This window comes from Panthera leo, chromosome A2 (genome assembly GCF_018350215.1).
Source record: "Panthera leo isolate Ple1 chromosome A2, P.leo_Ple1_pat1.1, whole genome shotgun sequence".
Lineage (NCBI taxonomy): Eukaryota > Metazoa > Chordata > Mammalia > Carnivora > Felidae > Panthera > Panthera leo.
Window position 1 is genome coordinate 10832195 of NC_056680.1, and position 16962 is coordinate 10849156.

Below are 16962 nucleotides of genomic sequence, written 5' to 3' on the forward strand. Positions count from 1 at the left end.
TCACTGAGGCTGTGGCACTTGAGAGGGAGCTCTGGGTAGCAGCAGAGCTGAGGTACACTCCTAGGCTCGTACAATAAAATAAGGAGACAACCGAGAGGTGAGACGCACAGGTGGAAAATGCTTTATACTTGCCCAGAACTGATGAGATCCTACGTATGGAGGAAACTATCTTAGAATAAGAGTAAAGGACCCCAGCCAGGGGAGCACCACCCAGCAGTACAGCTGCAAGATCCATCACCAAGTTATTAATAAAGGTGTCAGAACAGGCAAGTTGGATCATCTGATTGAGTTCACAGAAAAAGTGGGGGATTTCTACCTCTGTACAGAAGGACAGCTGCAGCACCATTGAAGTTTGTAACAAAGAATGCAGGACACTCGTGATCCAGGACACCAGGACCAGCAGCCCACAGAGCCGGGGGTTCATGATGACCATATAGTTCAGGGGGTAACAGATGGCCACAAACCGGTCATAAGCCATCACAGACAGTAGAAAGTTGTCCAATCCAGCAAAGAGAAGGAAAAAGTTCATCTGAGTGATGCAGCCTGCATAGGTTATGACTTTACTCTGGATCTGGATGTTCCAGAGCATCTTTGGGACGGTGGTGCAGGTGAAGCAAATGTCTACAAAGGACAGGTTGGCCAGGAAGAAGTACATGGGCGTGTGGAGGTGGGAGTCAGAGCTGACGGCCAGGAGGATGAGCAGGTTGCCAAACACAGTGATCAGGTACATGGAGAGGAAAAGCCCAAATGTGAGGGGCTGCAGCTCTGGTCCCTTTGAAAATCCCAGAAGATTAAACTCTGAAATTTGTGTATCATTTCCTGTTTCCATATGCTGGAGATGACTACTGGGGAACGAAGAAATAACATGACTAATTTTCTCAAAATGAACATTGCAAATATCGTTGAAATTCTACAATTCTTATTTTGCATTCAAAAGATCAATATCTATAGTTTTTTACAGAAATTTCCCCTCTCAGGGAAAAATCTCAGGGGAAAAATCCCTTCCCCATGCCAGCTCTAACTAGAGCTTCACATCCCCCAGTTAGCTTTTTCCCCAACTAGTCATCTATTATATATTTTTAATGAGAAATTCTGAAATCTGTCATACGTTTGAGGAATAACTTTGAACACTCACTAACCTCCAGGTAAAGAGTATAACTGTCAAGAAACAAAAGCCTGGAGGGTTCAGTGATGGAGAAAGGGGATAAGCAAAGGAGACCAGGTAAAATGTCAGGAGGTGACAGGTGCTGTGAAGAAAAACAAAGCCTGTGTAAAGGGAAGCGTGGATGGAGGGATGGCTCTTCCTGGTTGTTCGGGCACACTGGCACACATGTAAACAGAGCCCTCGAGGAGACAGGAGACACAAGGTCCTCTGGGGAAGAGCGTGCCCGTCGGAGGGAACTATGAGTGCGACGGCTCTGAGGAAAGACGTGGGTTTTTCTAAATTAATTTTTTAAAGCATGAGGGTGGTCGACACACCAGGTCACGTTAGTTTGGGGGGCGCCACACAGTGATTCGACAAGTGTCAACATCACGCCCTGCTCACCAGGCTTGGAGCTGCCATCTGTCACCACACAGCCTGTGACAGCATCACTGACAGTATTCCCTCCGCTGGGCCTTTCACTCCTATGAGTCTCCCCTTCCTGAACATGGAAGGAATTCCTCAACCGGAAGCCAGTGTCTCCCACTCCCCTTCACCATGCTGCCTTTTGTTGTTTGCATATTGTGTTAAAGACCCAGGCTCAAAAGAAAGCCAGTGTGTCCAGGGGAAGGAGCGAGAGGAAGACTGATGAGAGGTGGTGGCAGGGAATGTGGAGGAATGAGGTGGCCTCCCTGACACTGATGAAACTTCCCGGCACAAGGAACCCCTCCTTCACATGGTGTTCCTTGCACTTTATTAATTTCTTCTCCAAGGAATCTTTGAGTAGAAATAGGCACCCTTCTTATATTCATTGTCAGTAGTAATCTGGCACCTGTATATTAAGGGTCATGTATTGGAGGTATGGGTTCCAGGACCTCTGTCTTGAGAACTGCTCATCACACACACACACACACACACACACACACACACACACGCATGCTCTATAGCCTCCTTGGACCATGTCACAACCAGACTATTCTCACCTCCAGTCACAATAATTAGGCAAACAATGATACAAGGCAAGCTGTTCAATATCAGATTGTCTTTCCTATAAGTTGCAAAAACATCCAAATTCTAGTAGATAAGTCTCCAGTGAGCATGTAGATATGGGTCTCGAATTTAAGGTGATCATTTTGTGTCCAGTATTTACAGAAACAAAAATCAAATTCAAAAACTGACAGCAAGAAAAGTGGGGAGAAAGATCTAATGAGCTCAGGTGGCCCCTGGTGGTGATGACGAGAAAGTGTCCCTGGTTCTGGCAACACCCCAACCCCAGGTACATCTCCTTGATGCCCAGAATAATAAAGCGGCAAAAAGCAATTTATCTAAAAGGAAAAGTTAGGATGTCTAAGTTATCAAGACATCCCGCTAAATAACAAGCAAGGGAAAACCCCCACAATTCTCTAAGGGTAATGTACAGAGTACAACAAAAGTGGGGGATTTTAAAAGGTTATTTGCTAACAAAACCCCACCTCTTATAAATGATATAAAATGCAAAACCATCATCATCATCAGAGACTCGTGTTTTGAATTTTGGATCTACATATGTTTGCTTTTTGAACTTGGAGAACCGAGATAACTACTCTTTTTTTCATTTAAATTCTACTCAGGTAACATACAGTGCAACATATTGTTTTCAGGAGTAGAAATCAGTGATTCATCACTTACAACACCCGGTGCTCATGGCAGCAATTGCCCTCCTTAATCCCCATGACCCATCTAGCCCATCCCCACCCACCTGCCTCCATCAACCCTCAATTTGTTCTCTATCTTTATTAGTCTCTTCTGGTTTGCTTCCCTCTCTTCTTTTCCCCCACCATCCCAACCAAACTATTGTCAATGCTAATATCCTTCCCCAAATAGTAGGGCTAGAGGTATCTATCCTGCTCAGGTGGTTGGCAGATTTAGTGAATGCGCCATAAAGAACTTAGCATAGTTCCCTCAATGGATAATGAGTGCTTCTTACTGGTGAGGAGATTTGAGCGACTTTTTCTTCTCTCAAAGTCCCCATCACTTCCCCACTTCTGGGGCCTCAGGTATACAGCCCTATTTCAGTTTTCTTCCTCTCTCCACCCATCACAGGCTAGCACCCCTCTAGCCAATATTCACATTTACCCCCGAGAGATCTCTCTATATTACAATTACTTTACTGTCCACCTTCCTGATTTAATGCTTTCATCTGACTCCCCCCCTGGAGAATGAACCCCAAATCCATATTTCCAACACTTGGCTTGCCTCCCCTGACTGACCCAACAGCTTTGCACTCATGCTGCCTCACCCACATCAATTCTACCAACACTGAACTTGAGTTGTAGCTTCATCTCAAGCCCCAGCCTCAAGACTCCGAGCCCCTACACACCTGCTTCCCCTCTGGTTGGAATCATCCAGTGGTCTATTTGGAAGTTTTCACCTCTTCTGTCTCGAAACTCCCATCTCCTCTTTCAGACAGCAAGGAGTCGTCTCCTTCATGAATGTGTGTGAGTCTGTGTGTGACTGTGGGTGTGTGTTTTGACATTCCCACAAGAAAAAAAAGACTTTCTTTTGTGATAATTTAGATGTGGTGTTATCACTGTAATTTTTATTTAATTCCATATATGTTTCCCTGCTAGACTGTGGGTGCCCTGGGCATGTTATACTTACTCCCACCCTTTACCCCCAGACATAGTTTGGTTGGGGACAGTAGTAATAAATGCATATTGCATGAACGAATGAGAGATTGTGCTCACAGGAGTTGTCAATGACAAGAGAGAGAACACAAACAGGGAGCTATTAGCACAGGAACAGAGAACCAAGGAGAGGAATGTTTTCCATATTCTGAGACTGGGACCATTTGTGGGGTCAGGGTGTGGTTTGCAGGAATAAACTAGAATAGAAAAACTAAGGCACAACAGATAATATCAGAGCACGTCGTACGTGGTCAGGGTGCAGACCAATCACTCGTGGTTCTCCTTGTTGAGTTACATGTGTGTGCACGTGAGTGTGCAAAAACGTGTTTCCTTTCTTCATATGTCTATCCCTGAGAACCTTGTGTCATATACACATTTATTTCCCCCACTCTGCTTTCTTCATTTAATGTAAGGTCCAAATGAGCAGGACCTCACTTCTTTCATTCATTTTTTTGCTGTTTCATAAAGGTGTGCATTTATATAGCAAAACATTTTTAGAAAATGGAACTTATAAAATACAAGGAATAGCAGAGAGAAGAAAACTTGGATAAATAGTGAATTCAAAATAAACTTATTAATTAAAATTGAGTTAAAAAGACTCTTCTGTAGGAGAAGATATAAAATATAATTTCATCACATTAACACACGTCTCAAAATCAAAATGGAATAGGCAAAAACCTCAAAAAAGAATAGGAAAACAAAAATTATGATTATAACTGACTTTAAAAATAATGCAGGGAGCAGACTATAAAATTATAATTTCATCCTATACAAACACAGGTGGGGTCTCACACACTTGTGAGAAAGATATAAGTTGAATGCAAGAGAAATTCATGTTTCCACAGGACGGCAGAAGGACGATTTCTAGTTTAGAAAATAGATCCAATAACAAAACAAAAGGTAGCAGTGAGGAAGCACAGATGGGAGGTAGGTGGCAATACATACAAAAGGCAGTTTATTACTACAAGGCACATAGAAAGCAAGGGGTGGGCAGAAAGTATGGCCGACTGGTAGATTTGACCACTCAAAGTTTATAAACTCTCACACCACCCAGAAAATATATCTGTACATACATACAAGAATTAAACAGCAAATAGTAAACTTGGCTTAAAATTTGCAAATTTTTTTTTTGTTTTTTTAAGTTTTTATTTACATTCTAGTTGGTTAAAATATAGTGTAATATTGGTTTCAGGAGTAGAATTATTTGTGTGAAAAAATGCAATCAAGAGGAAGGAAGAAAATGATTCAGCAGGAGCATCAAACAAAGAAAAGAAAACTCAGACTCAATGTAAAAGGCAAAGAAATTACACTGATAATTTACGACAGGGAAAGTAAATGGCCAATAAACCCCAACATAAATTCGTCCTCCAGGTAATGAAATAAGTGCAAAATAAAACCCTCTAGCATATGCCTGTTTGCGTTTTAAATAAACTTCTTATGTGACGTAATGGAGAGAAGATTCTGTGAGATGTATGTCTCCAGAACTGCAGTTGCCAGGTCGTGGCTCCCTCCGTTGGTCTGGACCTTTCTAAAAGATACAGAATATGCTCCAAAATACCCCATCTTAAAAATATTGTTTAAATTCCCTCACTGCACCTCCTTCCATACCTAATAGTGTATTTTCATATTTCCTTTAACTGCAAAACTCTTTGGAAATGTTCAGATTATCCTGGAAGACAGTACCCGGCGTTCCCTCGTTAGTCGCACCCAACTGATCTTTTATTCCCACCACTTAACTTTCAACAATAATCCTTATATTGCTAATTTCAACAGACATTACCTTTTTTTCACATCTTAAATAAATTGATTATAAATGAGTGGGTTGGGCACCTGGGTGTCTCAGTCGGTTAAGCGTCTGACTTCAGCTCAGGTCATGATCTCGCAGTTGGTTAGTTCCAACCCCACATAAGGCTCTGTACTGATGGCTCAGAGCCTGGAACCTACCTCAGATCTATGTCTCCCTCTCTTTCTGGTCCTCCCCCACTCACACTCTGCCTCTCTCTCTCTTTCTCTCAAAAGTAAATAAACATAAAAAAATAAATGGGGGAGATTGGGTGGCTCAGTAAGTTAAGCGTCTGACTTTGGCTCAGGTCATGATCTCGCATTTCATGAGTTCGAGCCCCATGTCAGGCTCTGTGCTGACAGCTCAGAGCCTGGAGTCGGCTTCAGATTCTGTGTCCCCCTCTCTCTGTGCCCCTCCCGCACTCCTACTCTGTCTCCATCTCTCGCTCAAATATAAGTAAACCTTAAAAAAATGAAAGAGTTCACCGTGCCATCAAACACAATGCGCTTTTGGCTCCGAGACCAGGATGGTTAGGCTGTCAGGTGACCTCAGAGGAAAGCTTTCAGATTGCATTCTCTCGGAACCTTCCCTGGAATACCTGCTGAGCTCTGAGACTCACCTAGATGGGGTCTCTGAGAGGAAGGTCTCCAGGTGGAAGTCAGAATTCCTCCCTGTTTGTTGATGATGGAAAGCAAGTTCTATTCCCAGAACAGGAAGGAGTGAAGCATTGGTCCCCAAAGCAGACTTAAGAATCCAAATGCAAAAACCATGTCTCCTCCGGCTTCGGATTAAACATGTTCTGGATCTGCAGCCAAGGAGATATTTACAGCTCCTTATGTTTGCTTCCTCTGACACAGCAAAATGTGTCTGAAACGTTAGACACATTTCCCATTGTTACTCCAACCCCTGAGCCCATCTCCCCATGGGAACTTATCTGGACAGAATGGAATTTTTTCCTGTAGATTCCCTGTTCCCAAGAGATCAGATTAGAATTCAGGCATATGCAATTTTTATTGCTCCTCCTCGAACTTCCCTGGCTTGTCTAACATTGAAACTTTTCACAGACCTGAGTGAAAGTTTCTTTTTCCAAATCTAGGACTCAGGAACTTGTCTTGTCTATGCCCCTTGGTTCTCCGAACATTGAGTTGTGGTGGGAACACAACTCCTGATAGTCTAGAAAATACCTATTCTTTCTTCAACAAGAAAAAGTGTGTTCCTTTGCTGTACAACCATGGGTTTAATAAACCTTGGATTTGATATTCTTTTGACAAATCATCTAGGAGTTTCATATGTTTAATACAGGTTAAAAGTTGACATTTATAAAACATTTGGTAATTCTAGGTGTATTACGAAGCTGTAGTCATCAAGACAGTATGGTACTGACACAAAAACGGACCCATAGAACAATGGAATAGAATAGAAAACCCAGAAATGGACCCAAAACAATATGGTCAATCTTCGACAAAGAAGGAAAAAGTGTCCAATGGAAAAAAGGCAGTTTCTTAAACAATGGTATTGGCAAAATGGAGAGCAACATGCCAGTGAGACTGGACCACTCTCTTACACCATACACCATTCACAGAAATGAATTCAAAATGGATGAAAGACCTACATGTGAGATAGGAAACCACCCAAATCCTAGAGGAGAACACAGGCAGCTATCTCTTTGACCTCAAATATGGCAACTTCTTGTTACCCATGTTGCCGTAGGCAAGAGAAACAAAAGCAAACATGAACTATTGGGACCTCACCAATGTAAAAAGCTTCTGCACGGTGAAGAAGACAAAAGAATTAAAAGGCTTCCTACAGAATGGGAGAAGATGTTTGTAAATGACACATCAGATAAATATTCGTGTGTGTGTGTGTGTGTGTGTGTGTTTGTGTGCCACATTTTCCTTAACCATTCCTCTATTGACAGACACTTAGGTTGCTTCCATATCTTGTCTGTTGTAAAGAATACTGCAATAAACATAGGGGTGCATATATGTTTTGAAATTGGTGTTTTTCTTTTCTTTGGAAACAGTAATGGACTTATTGGATCATGTTGCCGTTCTATTTCCAAGTTTTGAGGGCCCTCCATACTGCTTTCCACGGTGGCTGCATTCCCACCAGCAGTGTGTGAGGTGCCTTTTTCTCCACTTCATCACCAGCACTTGTTTGCTGTGTTTCTGATTTTAGCCCTTCTGACCTGTGTGAGGTGATATCTCATCGTGGTTTTGATTTACATTTCCCTGATGATGAGTGATGATGAACATCTCTTCATTTGTCTGTTGGCCATCTGGATGTCTTCTTTAGAGACATGTCAATTCAGAACCTCTGCCCAATTTTTAAGAGGATGGTTTGGGGTTTTTTGTTGTTGCTTAGTTGTATGAATTTTTTGTGTATTTTAGATATTAACCTTTTATCAGATATATCATTTGCAAATACCTTCTCCCATTCAATAGATCAGGTTTGTTTTGTTTTGTTTTGTTTTCTTGTCTCCTTTGCTGTGTAAAATCTTTTAATTTTGATGGAATCCCAATAGTTTATCTTTACTTTTCTTTCCCTAGCCTTAGGAGACTTGTCTAGAAAAATGTTGCTATAGCTGATGTCAGAGAAATTACTGCCTCTGTTCTTTTCAGGCAGTTTCATGTCTCACATTTAGGTTTTTAATCCATTTTTGGTTTTGTGTATGGTGTAAGAAAGTGGTCCTGTTTCATTGTTTTACATGTATCTGCCCAGTTTTCCCAGCACCATTTATTGAAAAGACTGTCTTCACAGATAGCATATGGTTTCACTCTTATGTGGATCCTGAGAAACTTAACAGAAACCCATGGGGGAAGGGAAGGAAAAAAAAGAGGTTAGAGTGGAAGAGAGCCAAAGCATAAGAGACTCTTAAAAACTGAGAACAAACTGAGGGTTGATGTGGGGTGGGAGCGAGGGGAGGGTGGGTGATGGGTATTGAGGAGGGCACTTTTTGGGATGAGCACTTGGTGTTGTATGGAAACCATTTTGACAATGAACTTCATATATTGAAAAGAAAGAAAGAAAGAAAAGACTGTCTTTTCCCCTTAGTCTCACCTCTTAAATTTTTTTAAAAGATTTACATCCAAGTAACAGATTAAACCCATTTAGTCATGTTTTATTTCTGGGGTCTTTATTCTGTCCCACTGACCTATGTGTCTATTTCTGTGCCAAAAGCATACTGTCTTGATTACTACAGCTTTGGAGTATATCTTGAAACCTGGTAGGTCTGTTCTTTTTTCTCAGGATTGCTTTGGCTATGCAGGATCCTCTATAGTTCCATACAAATTTTAGTATTATTTGTTCTAGTTTTGTGAAAACTGCTGTTGGTATTTTGATAGAGATTGCAATGAATCTGTCGATTGCTTTGCTTTGGGTAATATGGACATTTTCACAAGAATAATTCTTCCAATCCATGAGCATGGAATATCTTTCCATTTATTTATGTTACCTTCAGTTTCTTTCACCAGTGTATTATAGTTTTTGGAACATAGGTCTTTCACTTTTTGGCTAAGTTGATTCCTAAATATTTTATTCTTTTTGGTGCAATTGTAAATGGTGTTTTTAAATGTTTTTCTTTCAGCTGCTTCGTTGTTAAGGTACAGAAACGTTGCTGATTACTGGGTATTTATTTTGTATCTTGTACTTTACTGAATTAATGTAATACATCTAGTAATTTCATATGTACGTATGTATGTAAAATGAAGTTAGTTAACATGCACTGTAGAATTAGTTTCATGAGTAGAACCCAGTGATTCATCACTTCTATAGAACACTCAGTGCTCATTCCAATAAGTGCCCTCCTTAGATAAATGCCCATCACCCATTTAGCTAACCCTGAATCTACCTCCCCTCCAGGAACCCCCAGCCTATTCTCTGTATTCAAGAGTCTCTTATGGTTTTACTCCTTCTGTTATTAACTTATTTTCCTTCACTTCCCCTATGTTCTTCTGTTTTGTTTCTTAAATTCCACATATGAGTGAAATGATATATTTGTCTTTCTCTGACTGACTTATTTCGTTTAGCATAATACACTCTAGTTCCATCCACATTCTTTCGAATGGCAAGATTTCACTCTTTTTGATTGTATATTGTAGGTGTATATATACCACATCTTCTTTATCCATACTTCTAGGAATGTTTTGGTAGATTCTTTTGGATTTGCCATGTATAGTATCATGTCATCTGCAAATAGTGACAGTTTAACTTCTTTACCAATATGGATATCCCTTATTTCTTTTTCTTATCTGATTGCTGTGGCTAGGACTTCCAGTACTATGTTGAATAAGTGTGAGTGGACATATTTTCTTCTTCCTGACATTGCGGGAAAAGCTTTCGACTTTTCACCATTGAGTATGATGCTACCTATGGGATTTTCATAGGTGGCCTTTATTATGTGGAGATATGTTGCCTCTAACCCCACTTTACTGAGGTTTTATCATGAATGAATGTTGAATTTTGTCAAATGATTTTTCTTCATCTATTGAGATGATCATATGATTTTTATCCTTCATTTTGTTGATGTGTATAACATTGATTTTCAAAATATTGAAACACCCTTGTATCCCTGAAATAAATCCTACCTGATCATGGTGAATGATCTTTTAAATATACTGTCATGTGTGGTTTGCTAGGATTTTCCTGAGGATTTTTGCATCTATCTTCATCAAGGATACTGGTCTATAGTTTTCTCTTTTGGGGGTGTCGTTGTCTGGTTCCAGCATCAGGGTAATGTTGGCCTGATTGATGTATTTGGAAGCTTTCCTTCCTATTCAATATTTTGGAGTAGGTTGAAGAGAATAGATACTAACTCTTTGTTAAATGCCTTGTAGATGGGGCATTTGGGTGGCTCAGTTGGTTGGGTGTCCAACTTCAGCTCAGGTCATAATCTCATGGTTCATGAGTTTGAGCCCCACATTGGGATCGTGTATTGGGCTCTATGTTGACATCTTGGAGCCTGGAGCCTGCTTCAGATTCTGTGTCTCTATCTCCAAAGGCAAGGGGATTAAAAGCAAAAATTAACTATCGGAAGCTCATGAAGATAAAAAGCTTCTGTGCTGCAAAGGGAACAATCAACAAAGCTAAAAGGCAACTGACAGAATGGGAAAAGATACTTGCAAATGACATATCGGACAGAGGGCTAGTATCCAAAATCTATAAAGAACACTCCAAACTCCACACCTGAAAAACAAATAATCCAGTGAGGCCAGATCAGCGATCTTTTACCTGCAAAGTATAGAAATGGTTCCCAGAAATGCCAGTTCTTAAGCCTCCCATGGACACATGAATTTGAGGCTCCATTTTGGAATGGCAAGTTTCTGCTGTGATTTACACAAACATAAAAAAGTCTGTTCAACAGACATCGAGGCAGAGAGTGGGGGTGGTGGTGAATGAAACGGATGAGGCAGAGCAATTATCTAAGAAACTTGTGTGGTTCCTGAGTCACCGGGTGGTAAAATAAACTGCCATTGCCTTAATAGTAAGTTAAAGTAATAGAATATGGAAGATCAACAAAAGTGTGAGCATCCCCTCTGTGAAACTGACACAGCCACTGAATAAATACATCACTTAATCAAACAAATGAACACAGTGATCACCTGTCCTGCACTAAGTTGAATTGGCTCTCAGGCGAAGACAGGTTAATGAAGTTGGCTTCCATTCTTCTGACCCTGTCATCCATGGTGCACCGGGCCATTGGGCTCACCTGGCTGGGGTGTCTGACAAGGTCTCCTTGTGACAAGTCTGAATGCCTCCCTGGACTGCAGATGGTAGGGACTAAAGCTCTGTTCTCAGCTGAGTCAGCAGGACGGAGTAAAGCATGGGCCCCAGCCATAATTAGGGCCTGGAAGAACAAGGGAGACCTTGTCCCTTCCCATCGAAGTTTGCACAGGCTAACAGGAGACCAGAGAGTATTTACAGCTCCCCGTATCCGCTCATTAGCTCATTTCCCTCTTGGTACCCCAGCCTCTGATCTCATATTCCCAAGTGGAAAACTGCTCTGGACACAAGTATTTTTTCCTAGTGAATCTCGGTTCCCAAAAGACTAAGTCAGAGACCAAGTGAATGCAGTTCTTTTTTTCCTCCCCTTTTCCCTGAACTTGTCCCCTTCCTGATGTGTAAATCTTGTGGCACCTTATCTTGGCCGAAACACACTTTCCTCCAAGTCTAAGACCAAGGAACCCTCCGGGATTAGTCCTCTTTGCCTTCCAAGCATTGCCTGTCCTAGGGACCCAGCTGTAGCATTTCCAGTGCTGTCTGTCTGCCTCTTTGTTTGTTTTTGAGAGAGAGGGAGAGAGAGAGCATGAGTTGGGGAGAGGAAGGGAGGGAGAGAGGGACAAGGAGAAGCTTTTTAAATGTTTATTTATTTATTTTAAGAGAGAGAGAGTCAGAGAAAGAGGGAGAGAGAGAAGTCCAAGCAGTCTCCATGCTCAGTGCAGAAACAATCTGGGGGCCCAGTTCCATGACCAGGGGGTCGTGTCCTAAGCTGGAATCAAGACACAGAAGATGAACCCACTGAGCCCACGAGGCGACCCAGTGTCTACTGTTCTTATCAACAACGCCGCTAGGAATCTACCCAAGGACACAGGAGTGCTGACGCACAGGGGCACGTGCACCCAATGTTTCGAGCAGCGCTTTCAGCAACAGCCAAATTATGTAAAGAGCCTAAATGTCCACCAACTGACAAATGGATACTAAAGTTGTGGTTTATATATACGATGGAATACTACATGGCAATGAGGAAGAATGAAATCCTGCCATTTGCAGCAACATGGATAGAACTAGAGAGTGTTAGGCTAAGTGAAAGAAGACAGGCAGAGGAATACAGATACCGTATGTTTTCACTCATAGGTGGATCTTGAGAAACTTAAGAGAAGAGCATGGGGGAGGGGAAGGGGAAAAGAAAGTTAGAGGGAGGGAGGCAAACCATAAGAGACTCTTGAGGACTGAGAACAAACCGAGTGTAGATGGGGGGTGGGGGAGAGGGGAAAGTGAGTGATGGGCATTGAAGAAGGCACTTGTTGGGATGAGCACTGGGTGTTGTATGGAAACAAATTTGACAATAAATTTCATATATTAAAAAAAAGAAAGAAATAATAAAGCAGAGAAATGACTTCTTCTGATAATAAACATTGGGTGCCACAGAGATTGGCTTCAAGACACCTTTTCTGTCACTTGTTTTATAACAGGTTAAAAGCTGTCATTTGGTCCCTTGTTATAAAATGGTCCTTAAATACAACAGATGTATTGAGATCTAGTTATGTACTACAATGTGAGCTTAACATCTCACAGAGAGTTTGGATTTAATCTTTATAAAATCTTATCCCTGAGGAGGCATAGTTATGAACTACATTTTACGATGTATAAATGGTGCTTGGTGATGTCTAGTCATCTGTCCAAATTTAATATCTGAGTGTGTGGTGTCCCTTGAGTTTGATTCTGTCAGGATGCTTCCGGTTCTCAATCTTGGGGTTGCGGTTCTCAGCCAAAAATGAATTTTCCCCTGGGACGTCTGTCAAAGTCTGAAGGGAAGCTGCCAAACACCTACAGTCCACAGGAAAGCACCCCAAAATACTGTTATCCTGCCACCAATGTCCACCAATAACAGTGAGAAACCCAGCTGGACCATCATATCTCCAACTTCACCGTGCCCATGAATCCACACGGATCCCACTACAAACGCAAAATCTTAGAGATTCTGCATTTCTCCAAGCTCCTGGGTGATGCCGAAGCGCAGGTCTGAGTCTGTGAACCACTGTTTGATTAGCAAGAAGATGATCCTGTGTTAGAGATAAGCGTACATAGCATGAAGGCTTCTGCCCCAAATCTTGTCCTTGCGTGCCTGTAATTGTGAAAGGATCGTGTATTCGCTCATTCTTCAGGCTGTGTGAAATCTGTGTTTATTGCTTTTATAAGTGACCAAAATAATACCCTGATGAACAAGCTTTTACAGTAAGGAGAATAAGGCACCATCAGATATGCCCACATCCTAATCTCCAGTCCCTTTCACCTGTTATTATTATTTTTTAGAGCAAAGAAGGATTTATGCAGCAGATTGAACAGGCTGCTTGTCAGCTTGGGCGACTCTGAAGGACATGCCCATTTGTGCAGAAGAACTGGTAACCCTGACCCACATGACTGGCAGGACATGCAGTTCTTGGGTGAAGCTTCCTCTGGTGAAGCAGGTGGAAGAGATTTCAGAGCAGAAAGGACGTATTATATAGATGGTGCTGATACTGTGCATTCGCCATCCCGTGGGATTTGTGACATATATCAGGAAAAGGAAGCTATTTCGTGTAACAATGCAAAGAATCATATGAGCGGATCACATTAAAAGTTTTCAAGCAGAAACAGGAAGATAATTCAGTGATAAAACGTAGAAGACACTAAGCAATCCTGTGCCTCGATGAACAAACTCCCTCAGTGGTGAACACCTCTTCCATGCTTTAATAAATAGGTGCATAGCATGAACTGTGATGTTTTTAAAAAATGAGAGAAATATTTTGTGTGTCACAAAATGAGTGTTTCGAAAGTTTGCCTCCTCATACTTATAGTCAGGCCGATACGAAGAACATATCAGGTCGATCTATTTATTCAAATTTGCCTAAGTACACTCCACTAGGAGATCTAGATTAGCTAATCAGGTTTTCCCAGTGACTATGGTAGGAATTCTGGACCCAGAGCTGAGTAACAGACTACAACCAAGAGACCACTTGCAAAGCATAAGGGCATGTTTAACGCAAGTGACTGAAATGACGTATTTTTCCCGGGTCCGTTTCGAACACAACCATGTTGAATAAACATATCATCAGATGTGTTCCACAATCACCAGATAAGCCCTCGGCTACCCCCAGTCACGAAGTACCAATTCAGAAAGCCCTTTATAAACTAGAGACTGACACATGAGTGAATCAGCTTTTCCCCTTCAGCCCACACATTCTACTCAATACAATTCTCCAAGAACGTGTGAGCCCAACACCAGCTACCCACCCTGGCCGTGGTCTTTGAGAAAGCCAGATCCCTCAACAGCTTCCTCTCTCTCTCTTTTCCTCTTGACTCTCTCTCCCCTTCTGACACCTCCCAGAATGGCTTTTGACCATCCCATGTGCCCTCCAGCATACATGAGTAATAAACCTGGGGTTATTAGAGTTCTCTGATAGATGTTGCTGACATGTGTCCTGCAATCACAATAAGAACCCAAGGGCTGGTGCGGCCAAGGCATAGGCTGTGGTCAGGGAAAGGACTGTAGGAGTGTGGACAAGCACATGGGTGCCGGTGAGTGCTTAGGCTTTCCTAGCCAGCGCGGGGTGTGAATTGCCTGAGGCTTGAATGGAACAATGTTAGAGTCCACATCATCAGGTGGAGTCCTAAAGGAATTGAAGGAAAAGACTGAGACTCAAGGTGGAAACTGTGCTTTTGTATTCTCCTTGACAGTAAAATGATGGAAATGGCTTACTGATCAAGTGTAGCTTTATTCCATATGAAGCATATAATTCATGATAATGATCTCAGGAAATCTAGGGGAAATTTACCCGACATGGTATAAGTCATTTGAGATGTAATTAATTTTAAGAAATCCAACTAGTCCCATGTGAGATACAGAAATTTCAGGCATTCGTGACCCAAGGTTGGGGTAAACTTTGGGGACACCTGCAAATAGACAAAGGAGAAACCGTCTGTATTTCAGTCACAGCAGAAGCTTAATGAAGTGAGTTCCTTAAATGTAGAGAGAAGTTGATCAAACAAATGGAAATGCCAAGAAATAAACAGAAGGAGTAGATTCTACTTCCACAGTCTGATCAAAGATTGGCAGTTCCTGGCTCTGAGGATTTGAGCCCTTCAATCATGGGCATGTCTTCAGCCTTTGGATGATTGTTTCTTATATCACTGGATCCCAACGATTCTTTTCAGAGCCCTTTTTATGTCTCTGTTCCTCAGGCTGTAGATGAAGGGGTTCAGCATGGGCGTGACCACCGTGTACATCACCGAGGCTGTGGCACTTGAGTGGGAATTCTGGGTAGCAGCAGAGCTGAGGTACACTCCTAGGCTCGTAAAATAAAATAAGGAGACAACCAAGAGGTGAGACGCACAGGTGGAAAATGCTTTAAACTTGCCCTGAGCTGATGAGATCCCATGTATGGAAGAAACTATCTTAGAATAAGAGTAAAGGATCCCAGCAAGGGGACCTCCAGCCAGCAACACAGCTGCAAGATACATCACCACGTTATTAAGAAAGGTGTCAGAACAGGCAAGTTGGATCATCTGATTGATTTCACAGAAAAAGTGGGGGATCACTACTTCTGTACAGAAGGACAGCCGCAACACCATTAAGGTGTGTACCAAGGAATACAGGACACTCGTCATCCAGGACACCAGAACCAGCAGCCCACAGAGCCGGGGGTTCATGATGACCATGTAGTGCAGGGGGTGACAGATGGCCACGAACCTGTCATAGGCCATCACACTCAGGAGAATGTCGTCCATCCCCGCAAAGGTTATGAAAAAGTTCATTTGTGTGATACAGTCCTCATAGGTTATGACTTTGGTCTGGGTCTGGATGTTCACCAGCATCTTCGGGACGGTGGTGGAGGTGAAGCAGATGTCTACAAAGGACAGGTTGGCCAGGAAGAAGTACATGGGGGTGTGGAGGTGGGAGTCAGAGCTGACGGCCAGGATGATAAGCAGGTTGCCAAACACATTGATCAGGTACATGGAGAGGAAAAGCCCAAACAGGAGGGGCTGCAGTTCTGGTCTCTCTGAAAATCCCAGGAGAAGAAATTTTGATATCCGTGTAATATTTCCTGGTTCCATGAGGATGCACTGACCCCCGGAAAGAGGCAAAGGACATCATTAATTTTCACATCAACAGTTTACTCACATAGTTGAAACGCTACCATTTATATTGTGCAGTCAAGAAGTTCATTTCAGTATCTTGTCCCTTTTGTCCCCAAAGGATTGTCCATTTGAAGAGATTCCCTCCTGTTTCATTTCAGTTAGGTGTTTTGGTCTCATTCTCCACACTCCCCAGAAGAGGTCATGTATTTTACTGTCTTACTAAGAATCTCTTTCCTGCATTGGAGGAATATGTACTGAGGGTCAAACATGTCCCAGGCATTGTCTAGGCCATGAGCATGGGATACTGAAAACCAAAAGCCACTATAATCTAGTGATGGAGAATGAGTAGAATCAAATACAAATATTAATAAGACATCACAGGGTGTCAAGTGCTATGAAGAGACAGAAGCAGATATAAAGGAGAGCGTGGATAGGAGTGCTATTTTGTAGTCAGTGTTTGGTCAAGACCAGTAAACAAGGTGACATTTGATCAGAGACCTGCAGGGAAGGAAGGCAGGAGCCCAGAGCCTGTGTGA

At 42.1% G+C, this 16962-nt stretch overlaps 2 protein-coding genes across 2 annotated transcripts; both read right to left on the bottom strand.

Moving 5' to 3' along the window:
* Positions 1-829, bottom strand: LOC122213332 (olfactory receptor-like protein OLF4). Its single transcript, XM_042927454.1, is given in 2 exon segments — positions 1-54; positions 56-829. Coding segments are annotated over 2 exon segments (828 nt in total).
* A 14646-nt stretch (positions 830-15475) lies between these two features.
* LOC122214079 (olfactory receptor 7A5-like) lies at positions 15476-16523 on the bottom strand. The gene has a single exon (XM_042928721.1). It carries the CDS (start codon positions 16400-16402, stop codon positions 15476-15478), a length of 927 nt encoding a protein of 308 aa, XP_042784655.1. The 5' UTR covers positions 16403-16523.
* Positions 16524-16962: the final 439 nt, after the last annotated feature.